This window comes from Liolophura sinensis, chromosome 9 (assembly GCF_032854445.1).
Source record: "Liolophura sinensis isolate JHLJ2023 chromosome 9, CUHK_Ljap_v2, whole genome shotgun sequence".
In the NCBI taxonomy this organism is placed as follows: Eukaryota; Metazoa; Mollusca; class Polyplacophora; order Chitonida; family Chitonidae; genus Liolophura; species Liolophura sinensis.
This window is the reverse complement of record NC_088303.1, coordinates 21668093-21693194: the sequence shown is the minus strand read 5'-3', so window position 1 is coordinate 21693194 and position 25102 is coordinate 21668093. Positions and strand designations below refer to the sequence as shown.

General features: G+C 39.7%; 1 protein-coding gene across 1 annotated transcript; it reads left to right on the top strand.

Annotated features, from left to right (window-relative positions):
* The first annotated feature begins 2817 nt into the window (after nucleotides 1-2817).
* LOC135475235 (uncharacterized) lies at nucleotides 2818-23076 on the top strand. Its single transcript, XM_064755051.1, has 6 exons — nucleotides 2818-3279; nucleotides 16354-16576; nucleotides 17070-17206; nucleotides 17422-19234; nucleotides 19586-19711; nucleotides 20024-23076. The coding sequence occupies exons 1-6, from the start codon at nucleotides 3207-3209 to the stop codon at nucleotides 20157-20159; spliced, it is 2508 nt and encodes an 835-aa protein (XP_064611121.1). The 5' UTR covers nucleotides 2818-3206; the 3' UTR covers nucleotides 20160-23076.
* Nucleotides 23077-25102: the final 2026 nt, after the last annotated feature.

The following is a 25102-nucleotide window of genomic DNA, read 5'->3' as shown; positions in this document are numbered from 1 at the left end:
CTAAAGCATTTAAAAGTATTAAAAGTTGTATGGTTGTTCTTGAATTATTCTTATGACAGCTGCAACTCCGCCATGTTTAATTTCCACGTCACATCCTACCTAAAACTTTCAAATTCTGGACCAGTCTTGATGCTACGTACCACACTTGAATGCTAAAATTTTATTTATTTTGTGGTTGATATTTGGAGTAAGCACCTTTGTAGAATGTATAATTACTTACAGACAGCGTTTAAAAGTGTAAAAAGGTTTTGTGAGCGCGGACGTGAATGAAATTGCAAGGGCGTATGAATAGAATCACAAATACGACGAAGATGGCACATCGCCTTACTTTTTACGGACGCAAGAGATAAACTGATTCACATACATGTAGAGAAAATGGCGGGATATAAATAATAAATAGAATATTGCACAGTGAAGGTTGAATACCATAAATATTGTTCTCGTGAAAGTTAGAAATGATAACCCACTCGACGCTTCGCGTCTCGCGTCTTCACTGTGCAATATCCTCTATTTATTTCTTCGGGGGTTTGTGTTGAACGTTGCTTTGGAAATTGGTATTGGCATAACTGAACTTGAACTGTCTATATTATGGTTGACAACTGGTATACGAATCTCTGCTTCGATGCTTAGATTGTTAATGAGATATGATGATGAGCAGTACATGTTTATAAATGTTTATGAGGATGAGCTTCTGTTGCTTCAACGTGAACTATGAGGATAAGATGTACGTGCGTGTTGCTTCAAGGTGAACTATGAGGATACGCTGTGCGTGCGTTTTGTTTCATAGTTAACTATACGGATGAGCTGTACGTGCGTGTTGTTTCACAGTTAACTGTGAGGATGAACTGTAGTGCGTTATATTTCATAGTGATCTATGAGGGTGAGCTGTAGGCCTACGTGCGTGTTGTTTCATAGTGAACTATGCATGTTGTTTCATCATCAATTTTGAGGACGCACTATTCGTGCATGTTGTTTCACCGTGAACTATAAGAATGAGCTGATCGTGCATGTTCTTTCCCCTTGTACTTTGGGGATAAGCTGTATGTGTAGGCCTATGCTGTGTCACCGTGAACTATGAAGATGGGCTGTACGTGTATGTTGTTTCACCGTTATCTATGAGGATAAGCTGTACGTGTAGGCCTGTGCTGTTTCACCATTAGTCATGAGGATGGGCTGTACGTGTATACTGTTTCACCCTTTAGCAATGAGAATGAGCTGTACGTACATGTTGTTTCACTGTGAACTATGAGGATAAGCTGTACGTTTATGTTGTGTCACCGTGAATTATGAGGATAAACGTTACATGTGTGTTGTATCACCTAGATATTGTCACTTAAGTTGTGTCATCGTGAACTATGACAATAAACTCTACGTGTAAGTATATGTTGTTTCCCCGTGAACTATGAGTATAAGTTGTACGTGCATACTGTGTCACTGTGAGCTATAATAATGAACTGTACGTGCATGTTGTCACATCGTGAACTGTGAGGATAAGTTGTACGTGCATGTTGTGTTACTTTGGGCTGTGAGGATGAGTACACAGGGAGTATTATAACGCAAGTTTACCGGTGATGATAAGAAGTAAGTGCGGTATACGTGTTGTTGCAATGAACTATGATGAACAGTATGTGTTGTTAAAATGAGATCTAAGGAATGAGCAGCATATGTGTAGTCATACTGACCTGTGATTTTTTTTTTTTTTTTTTTTGATTGGTGTTTTACGCCGTACTCAAGAATATTTCACTTATACGACGGCGGCCAGCATTATGGTGGGTGGAAACCGGGCAGAGCCCGGGGGAAACCCACGACCATCCGCAGGTTGCTGGCAGACCTTCTCACGTACGGCCGGAGAGGAAGCCAGCATGAGCTGGACTTGAACTCACAGCGACCGCATTGGTGAGAGACTCCTGGGTCATTACGCTGCGCTAGCGCTTTAACCGACTGAGCCACGGAGGCCCCTACTGACCTGTGAGGATGAGCAGTACGTGATGTTACACGCAACTATGATGATGGGCAGTTCGTGTTCTTACAGCATATTACATATATTACATATTATTTATTTATTTATTTGATTGGTGTTTTACGCCATACTCAAGAATATTTCACTTATACGACGGCGGCCAACATTATGGTGGGAGAAAACCGGGCAAGCCCGTTGGAAACCCACCACCATCCGCAGGTTGCTGGCAGACCTTCCCACTTACGGCTGGAGAGGAAGCCAGCATGAGCTGGACTTGAACTCACAGCGACCGCATTGGTGAGAGGCTCCTGGGTCTTTACGCTGCACTAGCGCGCTAACCGACTGAGCCACGGAGGCCCCTGTTACATATTACTACGCAGCTGTGATGATGTGCACTATGTGTATTTACAGTGAATTAAGAGAATGAGCAGTATTCTTACAGCCAGTGATATTACGGTAGCCTTGCCTACACTCTGCTCAAATGGGACAAATTAGCCTTCTGACAAGAGAGCTTAAACGTTTTGATGTACATGTATTGCGCCGCTTAACACCCTGCTTGGATGCCCTAGGATCTTTTACTATGAAAGGCTTTCTTTTAAGTCACTATTACCCAACGTACGTCCCAGACACACTGTTTATCCTATCGCGCACACTAGCTTCCTCACTAAATCCTTTCTCGCTCTCTCTTTTTTTTTTCTTTCTCGCCGCTTTCACCAGTTTCACCATCTTATTCCTTCCCCCCCCCCCCAGCCAAACTGTTGGGGTGGGCTCGTGTTACAAAGACCATCAAACTTTCCACGAAGTTCAGATTAAAGTTAGCCAGGCTGTGTACTGGTGCACGAACTTACCACATCTTAACTGCTGGTGCTTCATGCTGAAAGTGAGAAGCTGGGAGTCGGACATTAGTCTGACTGGGTCTCCGCGTCACAAGCTAGAAGGGTCGTGTTTCACCGCTACTTTCCAACTATCTTCAAATTGTAAACCCGCCTTAACTCGCGCGGCTAGAATGCTGGACCATTGCGGACTCTCTGCACGGTTTCTTTTACAAGTATCTGCTGACTGACAGCTTCAGTTTTTCAACTACTGCGGCTGGAGTGAGAACAAAGGAAGCGTTCGCGGCGGAGATGTGTAAATCACGAACGGCATCGTTATGACTCTGTCGACAAAAAGCTAAACTTTGGAATTACGCCACTCCACTGTGGATGGAACTTTAAGAATTACGGTTTGACTTCACTTCCATCGGAAAATGGCAGTATACTTTCTTTGTGTCGCCTGGTTTTTTGCATCAACTCCTACTCTGGCACAGAACTTCAACTTCGGTAAGTGTGATAAGTTTAAGAGAAAGAAACTGAGCAACATTATCTGCTTTCTTTGGTTGTGTTTTATAAGACTCAGCGGTACATGATGTAGTGTAAAACGCAACAAACTGAGTAAATGCTGACATCTTAAATAGACCAGAACTTAATTAATAAAGCTGATTTTATTGTCCTGTTTCATAGTACAGATACTTTACAAGATATTGAGTTTTCTTCTAAGACTATTATATGAAACAATGACCGTGTTAGACGTTCTAACCCCAGTAAACCTAGAAGTGTGCGTGTCAAAAACGGGAGGAAACCAACTGAATACGGCGACCAATGGAAGCGATAAGTGGTACTATATATATATACATATATATTGTCAGTTAAGTTGTTTAACATAGAGGCAGGGAGACAGGGATGGCGAACACATCCCGAATGTGAACATGACTATGTGAAGCGTCCTCAGAGGTCACGCGCTGGCTATGAGATGCTATAGGGCCATAACGACCTAAGCAGAGAACAAACTCGGGGGAAATGGAAGAGAAAGTCAGTAGTCTGGGGGACAGGATGGTTCTAGAATGAGGGGTTGGCATTTGGGGCCAGGAGGGATCGGGAGGGTGACGGGTTGCGGTTGCGGGTTGCTTTGGGTGCCTGGGTAGAACAAAATAGAGAAAAGTCATAGAATTTATGTTTAACTTTAAACTGTTTAATTTTTAATCCGTTTAATATTAGGAATTCGCATTTTGATATATTTCTTCGATCACAATTGAATATGTAAGTTGACGTGCGGATTTTTCCTTGTATACAAATCATTTGATACTATTACAGTAGATCGTTAAGGTGTAATTTTGTCGTGCCTTATTGTTATTATTGTGATATTAAGGAAGGGTAAGGGTAGCTTCTCCAGGGGAATGGGCAGGACCATGATCTGCACCCCCAGACCCACATCTCCATACCCTCCTCAAACTCCCCCACCCTCAGCCCTGGCGGTTGTACGCGTTCGCTGCAATCTGGGGTTGACATGCGGTAGTAGGGCAGACGGGTCTGATGTTGACGGGGTTGCCAGATGTCAGCTGGAAAATCTCCTTGTCAGAGATAATTAAGTGTTTGCTTTCAAACACCCTGGGTTGGAAGCAGTTTGTGGGTGGAGACAAGTTTATGCGGAACCCCAGCTCTGTATCCTAACTGATGTGAAATAGTTGTGTAGCGATGACGTGTTGGCTATTTGTGTAGATCTACAGCTGGCTACTGGCCTCCAAGATATCAGCCCTGCTTGGGCAAGGCGTTCATGACAGATCTTTGTCTACGGTTGTTTATAGCTAGCAGTTTTATGTTAAATATTCATAAAATGTAGCGTGTTTAAGACCTTAAGTTGTGAATTCAGAAATGTACAGAATTCATATCCTTCGATCCATTTGTATTTGTTCTTAGCTAGCAATTTTATCATAAACGGCGCAAGTGTTTATGATCTTAAGTCATGAATTAAGAAATGTGTAGAACTCACGCTTCTTTTCACTTTTATATGCTTCAGTAACTTTCTAGGGTTGGGGTCTTGCGCCACAACTAATCCATTGTAATAAATTTGACCGTCGATAGGATTAAATTGGTGGTAAACCATTGGAACCATCAGCCTCAGCTAGTAGACGGAATATCTAACGTCCCCGCACAAAGCCGTCTGCTAACCAGTGAGACTACTTTAATACGTGGCTCAGCTTGGATGTCCAAATTACTCTGAATTTGAATTTGATACACGAATTTCTCGTTACATTTTAATAACTGTTTATGTGTGACCATGAAAGCTTTGCGGGGATACTTCATTTCACCAATGATATGGTTTTCTCAAACTGTATTGAATTAGCAGTTGGATGTTGCAGTTTTACATTGATACATTGGTGTTGACAGCATGTCAGATTCGATACGAAGGATCATTCGATCATTGAAAACATGCATGGCTTATTTCTTAAACTTTCCCTTAAATCCCATGACATTGTTATGAATTGCAAGCTTCTGGCCTCCACACTTGGCCCTGTATCTTATCTTGGATTTATTAATTTATTTATTTGATTGGTACTTTTACAACGGCGGCTAGCGTTTCTAGGATTTATCGTACAGCTCTTTGAACATCAGAGCATGGCGCATATGTTTTGACATGTAATGACGTACACTGACAAATTTTTTTTTAGAAACCTTGTCTTTTGGCAGTTGTACGGGTACTTTTTTATATCTTCAAAAGCAGTTTGCTCATGTCTCAACTCTGGCCAAGTTGTTCCCGACGGTTCAAAGTGTCCGTGATGACTCGCCCCATGGCAGAGGCTGATCTAACTGACGCTGACCGCTGTTATCAACATCTGCTAACGGTCAGTCAGGCCGTCGCTTGACCATCTGGCTTCCTGCTTAAGTCCATGCCAAACGAGTAAAGTTAGACGCAAAGACTTGAGAAAGCAAACCTAGGAAACTGACCATTTGGGCAGTGTTCACTAATATGGGATAATTAATGGAATTTCTAATTTTCCCCCAAAAACACAAAAACACCAATATATAAACAAAAGGGTATACCAAATATTTAATTGGGCATTAAAACTTTAAGCATTTGGGTTTTGTGGAACAGTAATAGGGGGCGAGGTGTATTTGAACTTGGTGAATAGTTTTTACCCCTAGACAGATCCTTAGACATATCACAACGTCACACTATAATACTGACACCGGAAAGGCTGTAGTACTACCGGTAGGCAGTCGCCAGATTCTGATCGCCAAGCCAAGAAGTACATGTATTAAGGCGGCCCATTTTGATGTCAGCCTTAAACTTAATCGGACTGAACTCGTGTCTCCCGTTTACAAGGAGATTGCGTTATTCACAAGAATACACTATAGTTTTAAAAAATGCTTCCGAAACCACAACACGAAAACTAGGTTGTTAAGCGGACAGAATACCATCTTTTCTGAATGATGGTAGAATAGATTGTGTTATCGCTTCAAACTATTATGTTTCCAACCTGGTCTGGTATTCCAACAGAATCAGTTTTTGCTGATGTAACAGGGTATTCTGGTGTCCACAACACAGTGTTGCAGTAACATAATATTATGTTAAACTTAACAGATTAGTTTTCTGAGTGCATGAAACTATACAGGCTAAATACCATGTAGGGAATTATTATTATTCCATACATGGTATTAAGCCTGTACAGCCACGGTTAGGAATTATAGAGAATTTTCTTGGGAAAAACGTCACCATGTGGGGGTATTAAAAATGACTGAATTAGCTAATACATAGCTTAGCCCGCGGATGACCACAATTGGTCAGAAAACAGAACCACAATGGTTCTTAAAAATACATTCTCTCCGATTTCTAAAGATAACATGAAATTGAAATTAAAGGTTGGTATTATTTTAAGATTTTAAGACAACACAAGACGTGTGACATGGAGAATATCCCGGATATTTCTGAACAAGAAGAATGTTTTTGAGGAAAACAGAACCGCATTGTGAATGTGTTAGGCTTGACATTCTTGCCCTTACTGATGCCTTGATACCAGTATCCCCGGATGTTTTGACCTTATGACCGTCATTCTGTGACCTTATTACGTATGAGGTTGTTGTGTACACGAACCGTGAGCTATTATCGGAGACACAGTAATTAGTCACGAGTCCGGAGATTAGAGCATGCCAAAAGCTTACTGACAATTATTTAGGAATAGCTTAAAAGAGGTGTTCAGTTTTTGTTTTAGTGTGTGGGAATCTAACTTTCAGTATTCACAATATTATTCGGTAATCCATTTCGAAACCAGTGTAGGACCATATATACAACAAAGCACAATAACGTTCCAAATCGGTATTGGAAAACCTTATTTCTAAACTGACGTAAAGCGATATATCAATCAACTGCACCAAGTGTAAAAACCACTGTACTCTTTTCTCTTCTCCAACAAACAGCAATAGCGTTCCAAATCGGTATTCGGAAACCCATTTGCAAACTAACATAAAACGAAACTCTTTCCAGTGTACGGTCATCTGTACCTTTGTCTCTTTTCAGTTAATATTATGGCATGGTAAATATTTTTATTGGCTTTAGCCAAGTTTATTTTGTGACTATCCAAGTTAACGCTGTGGGTTTTTTTAACAGCAGGATGGATATGCCGTATAATAAAAGATTTACAAATCTCACCAACATATTCACCTGAATTATATACAAGTATCAAATGTATCGCCGGATAGATTATACGTGGAAAATAGGATTGAAATTTCTTCATGTTTTTCCTAATATCGCCAAAACACACCAAAATTTGTACGCTTTAGGTTTAGAGCCCAATATACGATGTTTCGTCAAACTTGGTGTGCATAGGGGGTTGGGGTGGTGATGTGGTAGTCCTTCTACGCTGCAAGCTCCTCTGGTGACCTGCCCTGTAAACTTTCCCAAAGTAAAAGCAGATGTGACTACAAGGAACGCCGTATGTGTCTTTGTCTCCGGGTATGATCTTACGTAAGATTTCCGCCTTGGCCACTGATTCTCATTAAACTCACACAGAAATTTACAGAAAGAAACAAAAAGTGTCGCCACCCATGACTCCTCTGACGTTGGCTTGAAGCAAGTTGAAGGACAAAAAACAGCGCCCAGTGGGTAAAAGTTCTCATACCCATTGACGTCATCATGAGCATTATTTTTTTCATTGACTTTGGAGGGAAACTGTCATCGTTTGTCAGTGATTTTGAATAAGACTGATACATGTATCTCTTTCAAGTGACAATCTTCATTTGTCAAGGATTTTGAGTAAGTTTGACACATGTAGCTCTTCCAAAGACAGTCTTCGTTTGTCAACGATTTTGCGTAAGTTTGACAAATGTACCTCTTTCAAAGATAGTCTTCATTTGTCAGTGATTCTGGATAAGGACAGTAGCCCTTAGAAAAGACGTATATATGACGGGAATGAGTCTTCATCTTTCAATGGTTTTGAATATATATTTGGCACCTCCTTGAAGAGGGAGAAAGTCTTCGTTGGTCATTGACAAAAACGAGCAACAAATGCTTGCCCCGGGGTTAGCAAAGTTTGATAACACCTAAACAGCATGGAATCTTGGATGATATTCCTCTTTATATGCGAGTGTAGATTACGAGTAAAGCCGATTAAAGTGAAAATACTTACGACAATGTGGAATTAATTTAAGACGTGTTTACGTCTTATTTAACATCAAGTTAATTTTACACAATATGGCAGCCTCATTATAATGCTATATAACCACGAGAGGGCCACAGCGTGATTATTCATTCTCGTTGTCAACAGAACCACATGTCACATTGTTATATACCCTATCTAAAAAATCATATATGCGATATATGCGGCGCCTTCGTGTGCTTTTTTGATGGTATTTACCAAAACAGAAGTCTGTTTTTGTCATCAAAACTTTTTTGTGCGTCAGCAAGATTGTGTGACGGATTGCCTCAAACATGAAGACTATCTAATTTCTGCTGTCTGATTTTCTTCACACGTATACCAGGTTAATAATTATTGTTAATACCTGTCTAATCAGTATTTCTTCATCAGGTGTCTACCTGGATTCAGTTTTGTTCTTTTCTGTAATACGTCACAGCTTCTGCATAGTTGTTCTAAAGGTGGTGCTCATGCTCTACCGCTTAATAACGGAGGATGGTGTGCCTTTTACACTGCGTGGGAACGGCTTGTTTAAGTAGTAAATGTTACCTATTGTCATTGTGAGGCAACAGTTGCATAAGAAACACCTAGGCTTTCGCTCAAGTTTTGAAGTACTTGTGTTCAGTGCACTTTCTCCTGCTTTGACCTAGTTTCTAAGTGATACCGATTCGGATGCACGGCTACAAATAGGTTAGTGGGTCAACTACATGTGATAGTATAGCACTAGTCCACGTTAGTTACAACCTCGAAGTTCCACGTTGTATTTGTCTTGAAATCACTGAAGTAAAAAAGATAATGTCAAAGTTCATCAAGCTTGAGATGGTCAAGTGGCCCATTCGTCGCACTTCCGGTCTTTCGTTCGTCACAAATAAGCCAATCATTTCTTTGTAGCTCGTATCCTCACAACTGACGGAAGTTAAGTTTCCGGATGCTATTCAGATAGCTTTAAAATTAAGACCTGTATTGTCCTTGGAATGGCGACCTTCCTTTATCAGCAATCAGACCGTTTTCCAGTATGACTGAAGAGAGACTGCGACCTATTATTCGTGAAACAGACTGAATAAGTGGGCAGTCTATGTCAGCAATCACAACAACTCCCAACATACTTTTGCTTGAATGACGCCGTGAAACTAAAAGCGACCAAAAAATTCGTGATAATCATTGGGATGCCGGTTTATTTGATATTTGGTAACTGATATATTATCATCGGTTTACTGGTCAACCCTGAAATGATAACGGTTGGATTTGGCCTGTATATATCAGAATATGAGATCGGGATCACGAAGCGATCGTAGACTTAAATCAAAACTTCAATCATGCAATTCATGATGTTCCCTTCCGTTATTTTAGCTGAAATTTGGTGTAAAGGAAAGTCATATATCTAGATCGTGTCAGCTGACACCATTCAAGTGATTCTAAATGATAATGGAATGGATGCAAATTTGTTTAACTACTGGACAATGTTTTATATCATGCAGATATACTACAAACCGCGTCCTTCATTCCACTTTAACGTTTCTACAATGCGCGTTGTTTCGTGCTAACTCTGTCCTTACACTGGTATACATATGTGCATACGTGCAAGTCTAAATGCATAAATATATCCCAGCCTCGGAATCACGAAGCCATCTTAGACAAAAGTCAAAACTTCATTTATTAAATTTGGTGTGTTCCTTTCCGTTATTTTAGCTGAAATTTGTTGTACAATAGCTTACCCAGAATTTACATTGCCAAGCAAAATATTGACCTTATAATATAGGAAACAACAATTTTAAAGTCATTTGAAATTATGATTTAAGTCTAAGATCGCGTCGTGATCCCGTGGCCTGGTATTCGCAGCATTGCAATGATCGTAAGTGTTTTCTTGCTGTGTATCCTTTTTGTGACTCAGGTCCCTGCTCACAAAGACAATTGTAAAACTTGAAACCATGTTAACGGCTTATTTCTACAGGATATGTTGTCTCACAGGAACTGAGAACTTGAAACAATATTACCGACTTATTTCAACAGGAATGTTGTAATAGAGGAGCTGCGAACTTGAAACCATGTAAACAATTTCTTTTCTACAGGATATGTTCTCTTACATGGTACCTGAGAACTTGAAACCATATAAACGACTTATTTCTACAGAACATGTTGTCTTATAGTAACTGAGATCATCTGGGCACTGTAAGACAGAGCCAGGAGCAATATCCAGTGCTGACTACTTTGAAAGATATACATGTAGGTGTTGTAGTGTTGTAGGGCACGTCGATAAGTGCACATCGTACAGAGCCTCTACACGGCAGATAGTTAGATATACTAGTAGCTGTGTAATACGAGTAAAAGATATCCGTTAAGTACGCACACTTGCGTTCATCTGCACTCAAAGCTGTCAAAGGCGATTACGCTGAAGTCCCTCATTACACGTAGTACAAGCGGCACCTTGCCAGCATCAACTCACTACCTGTATACGCGCTGTTTACATGTCATTGAACCTGGGCGATCAGTGGATCTCATAATAGAATAAGATAGGATCTTATGAGGCAACCATGATCCAACCATGATATCAGGATTCTGCTTCCAGCGAACGTCCAAATTTGTTCTTGTCCTGAACACTAACTCGTTTCGCCCGTCACCGAGATCGCAGTGTTCTCCATTTAACAGTGGTTTACCTCATCAGTGGAATGAAAGTGAGCACTTTTTGGTCATTACTGATATGGCAATGTTCTGCTTCCAAAGAACTTTCCGATTTGTCGTTGGAATGAACACGATTACCGGAATGATAGTTCTGCTTTCAAAAACGTTCCAATTTGTTCTTGGAATTAATACTAATACATTTTGCCCATCGCTGGGCAAATTCAGCAGTTGTTAAGTTCATAGCTGGATTAAACTTGAACACTTATTGTTCATTACTAAATTTACAGCCTTCTGCTTTCAACAAACGTTCAAATTAGTCCTTTATTGAACTAACAGGATTACCGAAATGACAGGGTTTTGCTTTCAAAGAACATTTAAACATGAACTCTTTCGGCCATTACCGAATTGACAGTGTTTTGCTTTCAACAGTGGTTAAGTTTATGATTGGAACAAACTTGAGCACTTTTTGTTCACTACCTAAATCACAGTGTTCTCCTGTCAACACACGTTCAAATTTGTCCTTGTGATTAGCACGAACAAGTTTTCTCATTACCGAAATAACAGTGCTCTGTTTTCAAACAATGTTCAGATTTGTCCTTTTAATAAACACGAACTCATTACCGAAATGGCAGTTCATTGTTGTAGTAAACTTGAACCTTTTTCGCCCATTACTCATATGACAGTTCTGCTTTCAAAGAACGTTCAGATTTATAACTGGAATTAACACGAACACGTTTCGATCATTACCGAAACGTCAGTGTTCTCCAAGTGTAAAACAACTTTAAGTTCATTATTACAATAAACGTAAACTTAGTTCATTATTACAATAAACGTAAACACTTTTCTTTCATTACTGAAATGACATGCAGTGTTATGGTTTTCACCATGCTTAACTTCATGAATGCAATGAATAAATATGAACACTAGTGGCTCATTACTGAAATGTCAGTGTGCTACTCTCAACGATGTTTAAATTCATTACTGGACTGAATAAGACCATGTCCTTCGGGTTCATTATTTGAAATATCGTGTCCAGATTTTGACGATAATTTTTCCTGGTCAAGATCGAAATGACAATGCTCTTTTGATGACAACCCCGAAAAGTTCATCTATAGCATGTCAGCTTTCAGCTTATAACGTTTGTGGAATAAATTTTTATTCAGGTTTACTATTGGGATGCTCTTGTTTTGATGATTCACTTCCGTACGTTTTTTGACATTCGGGTACTATGGAATTTGTCTGAAAGTAAAACACTACATTTTTATTCGAACATTTTGTGCATTTGGTTTTACTTTGTTAGACTTTATTAGAATTCCTCTGTAATTTCTGCATTTCTCGCACGTTTACCTACGAAAGGCTGGTCAAGTCGTGCATATATGTACATGAAGCTCTGATGGACGAACACAACCTGTATAGTAATTGCTACCATTACGTCCCATGTGTACAGTCGGTAAGGTGTTTTTAGCTTCAGGCATACGAGGTCATGAGTGGTTATCACCACTCATCTAGCATGGTTTGTAGGGGTTTTATTGAACAGAGAGTCTGGATGTTTACTCTTGATAATGGGGTACTCCTGGCACTAACCCATTAAGGCTCCTCTATGGGCGCTTATTCCGCTGATAAAATAAATTTCCAGGATGACCTGGAAAAATGTTTGGAGTGTTTTTTGCACATTTGTTCCCTAGATCAACGCGTTATCTTGGTCATTTTTTTCTATCCCTGTGCCTAGCATAAGCTGTTTTAGTGGCCATTTTGTTACATGTTTTAGGTGATAGTAATTTTCAAACCCTAAAACTTTTACAGGTATAGGTAATTTTTGTTTTGTAGGTGAAAACCTCAGAAAGTCTTTGCATGCGCATTCTGTAGAGCGACAGAAATGTACGGTAACAGAAAAAACACAGCGTCCAACTAATTGGATAAGCGATCTATGCAAGCAGGACCTGGCCAATCAAATGCAGGATGGTGCGATTTAAAAGTTCAATGATTAATCATTAACACGACTCGTCACTGGGATTGCTTTGAGTTGGGCGATAACATGGCCGGAATGTACAATGTTAGGGTCACCATCTCAACGAAGGCAGAAGAGTAGATTATATGTTAAGATGATTTAGTGTAAATGCGAGGTGTATACAACCGTGCCTTGAACGGAAAATGTTACAGGCAAAACAAAAGCGGAACTATAGTGTCCCTTTCAGAAAAGATTTCATGGAGTATGAGCTACAGTGTAATGATAGGTTCACCACTGGCATGTGGAGAATCGCTGACGCAGCCTGTGTAAGATTGATTCGTCATTGATGTGAGAGCATTACATGAGAACTACTTCATATGATCTTCCTGAAACGCCCAAGCGTGGCTAGCTTATCAGATGACAGCTGAATCTCTATAGGGGCTTCGGCAGCGGTTCTTTGGTACTCGGATATAATCTTTAGTTGTTAATATTGGCACCATGCCAGTATACATTCACTTATTATCGTTGTTCTTAAGTGTTATTATATATTCATGTGTATACATTCTGGAAACAACATGCATGAGCTGGTTATTTGCAAAACCTCTAGTACCAGCTTATAGCTTTACAAACTGCTTGACTAACTCAAACTGGATGAAAACACAGCAGCCGGAGTCAGTGAAAACGTCTGTTACATGAAGTTCGCACCAACAGCGTAGGGTTTGAATGTGAATTTATGAGCATGAAGGACAGCCCCATGTCCAACCGGATATAGTGTTTTATTATGAAATGTCAAGATTTCCTTCACCGATAAAAGTGATATCTCACTGGCTAATTAGATATCACTTTTATTACACGCTCCGACGCCATGACGTCACAAACGAATATTTTGTTTTGTGACGTTCCAATCCGAGGTTAACAGAATGACGTCATAATATAAGTTCAGTAAACCTTAACATTTCTTACGTCACGCAACCTGTGAAGGCCTACAGGTAAAAACATTGCTTAAGCTTGTGCAAACAGACAAAATCATGATATTGTCAAACTATAAATAATAAACAGAATGTTGTATAGTAAAGGTTGAATATCATAAATATTGTTCTTGTGAAAAGTGCAAATGACAACCTACTCGACGCTTCACCTCTCGTGGGTTATCATTTTCGCCTCTCACTCGAAATATTTATGATTTTCAATCTTCACTGTGCAATATCCTATATTTATTAAGTTCCTGACCATGGTTGCTAAGTCATTATTTACGGGCACTATTTGATCGAACTGATTGTAAATACTGAGGCTATAGCTCTCAACACAATTTTTATTGATTGAACTATGTATACATGAAACAGCAATGCACTAAACATTTTGTTGCATCGGTATTTTTTAAAATATTGTTGTTCTGGCTCAGTAAGAGGTGTTCAGCATGGCAACGAACTTGTTTTGCCAATCTAAAAAATTATAAAAGTCTTAACTAATTGGCTTGCTGATGAATGCGATTTTAAAACCGTTTGATTGTTCAATCTACTTAGGTTGTGCTTTTACTGATTAGTTCAAATAATTAGCTAAAACAGATACAATGTTATAAAATTAACATTAATGAAAGTCGTTGACTTAATTGTAAAACAAGCGACGAAAATTGGTAACCTATTATTCACCTTAACGCGATTTTTTTGGCCTCGTATGCAAATACGCATCGCTGTAATTTGTCTCCAACCATGATTTGCTCTTTCGCAAGACAGACGTTATGGAGGAAAGCAGGAGTTTTCTTCTCTATGTCTTTTTTCAAACTACTGGAGTCTCTAGTGCCTTATAGTAACAAACGAAAGCTAGATTCGTGTCACTTAGGTTAATGTGAACAGGAAATGGTACTCAACAGTCGTATTGCTTCAGCTGGAAATGCTGTTTTTTTCCCTGCGAAATTCCTAAACTATGTCTTTTCCACTGGAAAATGATATAGCTGTCCTGGTATATGTACGATTCAGTGGGTCAAAGGTCAAGGTTTGGCACGTGACCGCACCGTCCAATAATGTGCAAACTGGAATGCAGTAAGCCAACAAATGGAAAGCGGATCTCGCCCTGAAAAAGCACTTTTCTCCCATGTACATATGACATATGTCTAACATTCATTTGTTACGGGCTCCGTAGATTAAGATGTATTATTTGGTGTTGACCACACACATAGTTTTGTGGCATTTTAGTCCATGTGTCCTTCCGTACACTTGGTAATTTGGATGTACTGAGCGTTCCGTCATACAAACACCCACTTGTATTTATTACCTCTGCGTTGTTACTTAAAGGCTAACGCACGACTAGTAAAACGCATTGATACAAACATTGTGGAAATATGAGCTTTCAAAATAATACATGTAGCTAAGTTGAAGTCTAGAACAGGAGTAAAGCAATCATAACTGTGTCTAAAAAGGATGAACTGGCTTTCAAAATCGGATAGGTTCTGTAATTTATAATGGTGATGCTATCTACATGCATTGAATTCAGCACGTTTTGTCGCAAACGGAGGTAAAGGCATGAAACTTGAAATTCTTCTATAACTTGTTATGCTGAAACAGTGTGTAAGACGTCATTTGTAATGGGCACAATAGAGACATTAAAACGGGTCCCTGGCCGAGATATTATATTGCTGACACTGGCCTAGATGACATATCGTTGGCTAATTATTTTTGTAATCAAGAATCAAATTTGTTGAAAACATTACTGATTACCAAGGGTCCAACAGATTTTTAAAATGAAGATATGCATTCCTAACCTCTGCAGAGTTGGTCAATAATTACTAAACTTAGTCAAGTATGAATGATGTGTGATGGTAAAATGCCCCAGCTTCCACCTCTCCATTTTAAATAACAGGCTTTAGCCTTTGTAGCTTTTGTAAGTTTAAAATTAATAAATCTGTTAAAAAAATTAAATTAATCTGTTAATTTTAACAAAAAGTCTGTTGTCTGAGTGGTGCTAGAACGTATTCTCTTATTATAACATAATACTGTGTTATATTCAGCATAATATCCTGTTAGTTTAATCCAATCTTCATGTTGAATTAACAGAATATATGTGTTATATCTAACAGAATAATCTGTAACAATAACAGAATACATTATAATATCACTCAAGCAACATACTTTTTGTTAAAACTAACAGATTGTTTTTAGTTCGTTTGATGTCATGACATTTAAAAGTTAGCTTACATGTGGAGAGTTGCTTCGACAGAAGTGCTCGGAAAGGCAATAGAAATCCCAAAGCAGTCTGTCAGCGCTGGGGTACAGTTGATTGTAAATGAACTTTCCGTCACCTTCCATTTGTTTCAGTTATCATGTTATCCCTAAATGATTCTGTTTGCTCATTTGTTTCGACTTGTGTCGTTATTCTTTTTAATAGTTCCACCATGGGAACAGATCGGTTCTGTGATTGGTCCAGTCCCTGAGTACAGGCCCCTCTGTGAGTTAGTTATTCTGCCATCCACAATGCTGGAAATGAACGAGGGCGAAACTTTGTTCCTAAACTGCAAGGCAAACTGTAGAGAATTAACCCGATCATTACACTGGGAGGATAATGCCGGAAGACGAGTACCGGAAGTGCAGCCTGCTTCTCGGAGGTATAGGTACGTTTATTTGTTTATTTATTTGCTTGGTGTTTTTACTCCATTTTATTTTATTCAAAATATTTCATTTATATGATGATGATAAAGTTTTGAGGTTGGAGGAAACCTTGGGACGTTGGAGGAACATCAGTGTTCCTCATTGGTCAAAGAATATTGGACTTACGACAGAATCAATTAAGCATCTAGGCCTACAAGGGCCAAGGTACTTTCATTCTGCAAGAAACGTTATATGGCTCCAGTATTTGGTGTGTGGTTTTTAGAATATCTTCTTTATTCAAGGCAAAAACACGTACGTTTGATCAGCGGAAATTTGTTTTAGAATAACTTCGTCTTCTCGGTTGTTTGTAACTATACTGTAAAAATAATGGTCGATTGTAAGGATTTTCGAATTTACGTAAAGGTGTATATTGAGTCATAAGTATTCAAGGAATATTCTGTTACTTGGTAGTCGAAATAATTCGGCTTATGTTTTGCACTCTGTTTTGTTTTCTAGCAATGGAGCAAGATATTGGCTTGGCTTTCTTCGGTTGGAGATTGGAAATCTGCAACCAAAACATGAGGGAAACTATCTATGCAAAGGATACTTCGCTGGAAACTGGATAATACGTACAACGTACTTAAAAATAAAGCGTAAGGGTTAAATTTTCTTTAATTGTCATGTAGAATGGAGGTGAAAAGGATATATTCAAGAGAAGGAAAGCAGAAGCTTGCAGCTAATTTTGCGTTATAAACATAGGTATTTGCGACACTTATTAGCTTTATTTCTTGTGTTGTTGTGTCTCTTAGTCCACCCATGGTAAACTCAGTTGTGCTAATAGACTTTCATTAGCTTTTCTTTTCTTCAGCTCGCTACCCAGCAACCACAGTTACACCAGGCCCAACAACTACAACTACGACGACAACGACGACCCCTGCGCCAACGACTACAATGTCCACGACAACCTCAACAAGTTCCTCGACGCCCTCCACTTCAGCACAATCACCAACTTTCACATCCTCGACAACAACAACTTCTGAAGTAACAACAGCTACACAGGCTTTAGCTGTTGCTGATCGAATCCTCGTGGGTTCGTCAACTTCTTCGGATTCTTTCACATCGGGATCATCTGAAGCCACGTCATCGGCAGAGCCACGGGACGGTCTTCCTTCGCAAGATTCCACAAGAAATCCTACACAGAGCAACACAGAAATTGACGTTACGCCGTTTGGTAATTTGGCAACAGCTGCTGAAGGCCTGGCGTCTGAGGAGCCGTTGCCTGTAGCTACTTTACCAAATCCATCACCCTCCGAAACTTCCCCAACGGATTTATCCTTGCAAAATTCGTCAATATTTGACACACGCGAAAGGACACCCGATGAATCTCCATCACCCATGTTATCAGACGATACGTCTGTATTGGAAACATCAGCAGAAGAGTCAGCTACGGAAATCCCACAGCTTGAGATTTCTTTCGCTACAACAGCCACAGTATCTACCGAATTAACCGAGATACAGTCTAGGGAGGTGGTGGACACTGGCTCGGACGCTAACTCAAGCAGATCCCTCCTTGAGAGCGTTGACACAGATTTAGAAGAGAGTGACGTTAATCTAGAAGAAAATATACGAACTGAGATTATAAATGAATCCATCCAGAATGCGCGCACTGGTGTTGTCAATGTCATACCAGACTTTGCAGCTGTCCCAATCAACCAACGAAGGAAAAGAGACAGTAACTCTCCGGTGGCCATTGAAAACAAGGTTACTGCGGAAAGGGTGGATCTGAGAAATGCTTCGGAAAGTACCGCTCATAACGGTTCCATGATTTTTGACGATGCGATTTATGCCTGTTCTGGATTTGGCCCAACGGCCATAGCGACTATTGCAATCTTAGGTGCCTTTTGTCTGATACTGATCTATGCTTTTATACTAGTCTTGTGCTTGCCACGCATCCGGCGAAAGAAGACTGTCCAAATTTCAGAGAAAAAATTGGAAGAGGGGGAAGGTGAAGGGATCGAAATTAAGGAAAAACCTGAAAGTGTTCCACCTGGTCCCAACGGTAGAATTAGCCATTGCGAAGACACTTTGACAACGGTTGACATTAATAACACTGAACGTAATGCGGACGAAGCAGCGGCTGCGACAAACGAAGATAGCAAGAACGAACCCATGGGATTGGCTGAGGCTGAGACACACAACAATCCCGAGGAGGTTCAGCCAAACGTAAATACTACAGACGAAATTGTGGAGGAGAACAAAGAAACACCAGCAGAAGAAAGCGAGCCCGTAAAACCCATCTTGCCACCGCCACCTCCCCCTGCACCCCATCATGACCATGGGCTACAAGAAGATAAGGAGGTAAACGAGGATCCCGTGGAAACACGTCCTGTTGGAGAGATTACCCCAGAGACAAGTCCTCAGAAGGAGCCTTCACCACCCCCCACTTCATCTCATGGCGAGCATATTGAGCTAGATGTCAGCCCACAGCAACACGTCCCTGTTTTTGATGAACTGGAACCTCAGGAGATGATTGTCAAGGAAAGCATTGTAAATGGCGCTAACGTAGAGCTGGAAGATAAATCCGTGGACACTGTAGAGCTAGAGTCTCAGGATATCGAGGAACCTTTTGATACCACTCCACCAATGATCAGTCCGGAAGGGGAGGAGCCACCAGTTGAGAGGTGAGTTCTTTATCAAAAACTGACAGGTCACAATGATCGAGACATCATCGTTTTGGATTATCTATATGACACAGTTAATACGAATGCAGTTTGGATGATTATAACAAGCTTTAAAAATCACTTCGTGATTAGGTCAAGAGCAAAGTACTATATCAGTTTTAACAACAGTCAAGCTGAAAAGAATGCAGGTGGTAGGAAAGGAAACACATGTTTGAATGGATACTTTTGGCATAAATAGTTATAAAAATGTAACTGTGTTTTGTGGTCTTTGCGATAATCAGACTATAATAATCAATTTCCTGTTTCAGAATACCGTCTGTTTAATATGGAAACTGTTTTCTGTTGACACAGGCTATCTCCTGTGGCAGTACCGCCGGAGGTTAAAGGCAGTCCACTTGCAGATGAAAGGCTCAGCAATGGTGTGGAGATGTCTTATAACGAACAGGATTTGGCTCCAGAGAGAGATGAAATGACCAAGTAAGATTTTGTGTTTATACTTTAATGCACTGTCTGTACCGTTGGGTAAAGATGAAACTGGTTCAATTAAATTTAGACAAAATACAAAATACATGCGTTTTGACAGAAAACCGGCAGTTTTAAATTGGCATTTTGGGTCAAATAAACCAACGTCAGTTTGTGAAACTACATTCAATACCATTCATATAGGCCACATCGGCTCTTTCCGAATAGTTTACAATCGTTTTTTAAAGACATTTCTTTTTTCTTTCACGGTCTGCTATTAAATGGCCTTATACCACTCGGTTTTAATAATTTTGAGTCTATTTGTAGGTCGATTGAAGACTTGCCCCCGCCTCCACCTATTCCTCCCCACCGTACGCCTCCACCACCCCCACCCCATGCTGATGAGATGAACGCGGGCTTAGAGGCACCGGATGTAGTGTCATCGAATGTCACTGCCGTGTGAGCTGGAGCAAAGCCTGCAGAAGACACTCAAATAAGTGTCGTAAATGCCGATGCTATGCATAATGACGATGTGATGAACAAGTGCCACGCAGTATTGGCAAAACTACCACCACAGTTGTCGCAAAATAAAATGGCATGCCATTAACCAGGTGTGACGTGGCAATTATTGTTATATGGTGGTGAAGACAACTTCCTTCGAAAGTGTCGGAGACAGGTTTACATCTGTGTCATACTTGGGACCAGGCTTGATCAGCTTGATTGGGATGGACTAGACCTGTGTATTCTGACTAGGCTTACCATCAGTTTCAATGGGATGACATTCATCATGAATTCAAATTCTGGAGTGCCTTATTTTAACGGGTCTAATGGTGTCCAGGCATGGCCATTTGCATGGTGTTGCGTTGTCTCAACTTAATCAACTTTTTGATCTGAAACAGACTTGCAAACAAATCTACGACAAAAGATGATAAGGATTCTAACTGTGAAATAACCTCAATGACTGGTATTCCATGGTTACTGGATGTAACGGCCTTGTTTACTGCCAATTTTTTTTTATAAGTGCCTTCTAAAGGGATGCATTGAGCTCTTTCTTATGGTCTCAAGGCATTGATTATACGCCGTAGAAGAAAAACTGTACACAAACACAATATGATCTTAAACTTTTATATTAGAAATATGTAACTTTATTTATGCCAACAAAAGAAATTGTGTTGATATTAATTTTATTTCATATATTTAGGGAAAAGTGTTTTATATCAGTCAAAGTTTTTCCTTATATAAGTGTATTATTTCATTGTTTAAAACATATTCATATGCTGCAATGATATACGATTTTATAGCCAATGCCATCTGGCATTAGGAAACCCGCTGCAAGTATATTAAAACGTGAGAGATATGAAGAAGAACAGGTTATACTGATAACCTGTAAACTGTCAACTGTTTGTCGAAGGACGTGAAAATTCTGCTTTTACGATGTTTTGCCGTTTTCGATCTATGGGCTCTCAAACTGTGACAATTTGACATAAATTTTATTATGATGTTTTCTGTAGCTATTTGGAATTTGCTTTTACTTCTGCTGGTAGAGTGGTAGTTTTCGTATCAGGAAATGCAGGTACAAGTACAGAGAGTAAATCCTTCTACCATAACATCAGTTAGAGTTAGGGTCGCTAATCCATAATGACAATTTTATTATTGGTTTTAAAAAATCTTTAAATTCTTTGCAGGGTTTTTATTTTGCTCAAACATAAATATTGTGCATTGGCTTATGTAAACCACAGTAGTTAATTATTCATTTTGTTCTCCTTGTTTGTGTCAGTGTGCTTTGTAAATTTTTCTATTTTTTATTGAAACAAAGAAGAAAAGAATTGAATTGATTGATATGCTCATGTACATGTAGTCCCGCCGGTACATATATGTTGTTAATAATACTTTGGTAGTGTTATTAAGTTCAGTTATACCTATGTATATATTTTGACGTGTGTGGATACAGACTAATTAATAACGCATATCTTGACATATCTTAATGTCACCATAATTACCAGGTCATCGTATTGCAATGTTTAAGAATATATCTGATTTAGATACGTAAAGACGGACTGTATTGCATTCAATGATTTTCCATTTTATTTTCTTAAGTATAGCGAAAAAATGTGTGCATGTTGTGTCTTTGTTAAACTTTAAATACATGTCCGTATAATCCATCACCAAATGTTATTCTTGCCTTTCCGCGACAATTCGAACTTCTCGTCCCTTTGGCGTATTTCTTTTGCTATGCAAGACACGTCAGTACACTCCCATTAGATGCATAACTAGACACTTTCTGAGACAGGGTGTGATGGTCAATGTATGATTCCAATCATTGTTAGACATTCTTTATTTTCAGTCTTGAGTATTTTTTTTTTTATTCACCAAGGTTGATTCGCACAAGCATATTGCTCACAACATCATGCATAGTATCGGCTTCCTTCTAGTTATCATAATGTTTATGTATAATCATTCGGACATGGTTTTGATACTTCCAGTGGCCACAAAATTCCTGGATGCGCTTTGTACATTACAGAGTGTTTGTTAGACACCGTCAATGTTGTCTTCCGTAGACATAGCACGAAAGGTCTTATTTTCCGAATGCTGCCAACCGTTCTCTAGATTTTTCCGTTAGACAGTCATAAAATCTCTGGAAATTGCCAAACCTTCTGCTTGTGGGCATTACCAAATATACGGTCTGTATGTTGTCAGATGTTTAGTTTGTTGTCCTTGCCAAAGGTTAAGACTCAGGACGTTGCCATGCCAAGTCCAAGTCTTATTTACAAGTCATTTTGAAGCTGCATACTGTAACTTGGGTGAAATTGTACTACCACAGCATAGAATCAGCGATCGATTTCCATGCATGACATGGATCCATTTTGACTTTTGCAAAAGTTTCAGATTGTTTGTTACGCTATGCATAGGTTACAACTGTGGTGTTGCTGTGAAGAGGTTACAAATGTTGGCGTTACTATGAAGAGGTGACAAATGTTGGCGTTGCTATGCAAAGGTTACAACTGTTGGCGTTGCTATGCACATGTTACAACTGTTGGTGTTGCTATCCATACGTTACAACTGTTGGTGTTGCTATGCATACGCTACAGCTGTTGGTGTTGCTATGCATACGCTACAGCTGTTGGTGTTGCTATGCATACGCTACCGTTTAATAGGGCATTATGATATATCAACAAGTCCGGGAATAATCAAGGAATATCACTAAAGACTTCTTCCCTTCTTCATATTTGCCTCTGATTTTTGTTCTACCCCTTCATCATGTTAGCAAATATTTGTATATATAGTGTCACATGTATGGGCCAGTGTGTATATTATATACAGTAGCATTAGGATAGTGTAACAAGAATGCAAATAAATGGAAAGCATTTCCAGCTATACGAAGCCACATCTGAACTTTGTACTTCTTTTTTACTTCTGTTTTGAGTGCATGTGAATTGTCTTTTCCTTTTGATAATTACAGAAGCCAGACAAGACAGAGAGGGCATACAAGCTTTACACTAAGTCTTCGGGTCAACATGTAGTTCATATGCAATCGTCCCAAACCGGTATGCGTATTTATATATAAAGAGGTTGAAATCCCTTTGAGCACTAGGCCATATACTTAAATGAATACTTTCGTCGCCATCAAGAATTAAGACCAAGAGAGACAGCTTGTGATAGACACTAAACTTATACATGCTACATGTAGATTACTCCTGAAACTCCATACATTTTTAATCTGAACGCTGTAAGGGAATGACCCCAAAATAACTGTCTGGCCGAACAAATGAATATGGCCTAACGCCATTTTCGCAATATTACAGCGGGCTGTGACAAACTGATCAAAACAACTGATCCAATATACAGCATTTGTGTCAGCTGTAGTCAGCGCAGTTAACCAGTGTGTTTTGTGGTAATTGGAGGTTTTAGCGTACGTTAGTTAATTCATCCAGGTCTTGCTGGATCGACTGCGGCTTTACGTCGGGAGGATTGTCAGCAACTTAAAGCAGGGCGGTGATTTCCAGGACGGTTCTTTTACCCACTAACGTAATAACTATCATACAAGTGAAACATTATTACCTCGACATCTGCAGTCATCGGATATGTTCATCGGTTCATCTTCTTGATTCAGTTTTATTTATTTATTTGTTTATTTGATTAATGTTTTACGCCGTACTCAAGAATATTTCACTTATACGACGGTGGCCAGCATTATGGTGGGAGGAAACCCACGACCATCCGCAGGCTGCTTACAGACCTTCCCACGTTTGATTCAATTTTAAAACGCATTATTCAAGACGATTTGTTTTGTAGTTCTGTATCTGGTAGAAAAATTTCAGCTGAATGGTCAGTAAACTAATGCACAAATATTGATATTTTGGGCAAGTGATGTTATATGTCACTTATAGGATAGCGTTGAGCACAGGGTTAGTTGAGCTCCTTGAAGATGGTGACGGACCCGATTTTCAGTGATGGTTTTCACTGATCAGGATTCCCTTATCTTTTGGTTCTGCGTGGCATAACAAATCAAAGGGTTCCTAATGACGCTAGTTAATCCTCGGAATTTTCATTCCTTTATATGCTACGTACGCTCAACACGAGGCATTTGAAGAACTATCTATTCTTCTTCTATACAGTGCATGAAAAACCTTCTTCTTGCACATATGTGCACGGAGCACAAGGACTTCATCTCTAAATCTTATAAACATGGGCAGCACTGAGAGGTTAGAGCAAGGAAACATTACTGATGAGCGACAGCACATGGTATAATATGACTGTTTGGGGTGTCATGCCTGGTGTCTTCGGCATTATCTTCAGTAGCGGCAGCACATGGACTCTCCCTGCCACAAGAAGACACAACATATGTACACACACCTAATGACTCCTAGTCGTCATATGATTGAACTTTTTAAAATACGACGTTAAACCCCAAGCATACATACATACTTATAAACAAATGGGGGGGGGGGGAATCTCATTGCTACATGCCCCGACAACCCAGTGGTCGCGGAAGATGTGCACATCTGTAGGACTTGGAAATGGCCGCTGTAAGAGTTATCAGTGATCGACTGATGGTCTCTGACAACTGCCTGGTAGAGGAAGATAAGAGACCAGCCAGGAAGCGCATCTGATGCCCTGGAGATTACTCTGGAATAACAAGACAGCTGCAACTGAATCGCCTCGGCGTAAGATCTACCCTAACCCCTGTGGGACTGCTGTCCCAGGAATGGTTGAGCTAGCACAACAGTTTGTGTTGGGCTGCATCGTTTATTTTCACCACACAGAGGTCAGTGATCTGAGACAAAATCTCGCCTTCACAAAAACAGGGGCGACTCCACCATCCTTGCCATTGCCATAACAAATGAACTACACACATCCGGAAGTTGATGTATCGTAACACTGATGATTGTCAGAATTTTTAAGAAT

Excerpts from the sequence above, each read along its gene's own strand:
- LOC135475235 (XM_064755051.1), top strand. The coding sequence starts at position 3,207 with ATGGCAGTATACTTTCTTTGTGTCGCCTGGTTTTTTGCATCAACTCCT. Across the intron at positions 3,280-16,353 it reads GGCACAGAACTTCAACTTCG|TTCCACCATGGGAACAGATC; the intron begins GTAAGTGTGATA and ends TCTTTTTAATAG. Across the intron at positions 19,235-19,585 it reads GAGGAGCCACCAGTTGAGAG|GCTATCTCCTGTGGCAGTAC; the intron begins GTGAGTTCTTTA and ends CTGTTGACACAG.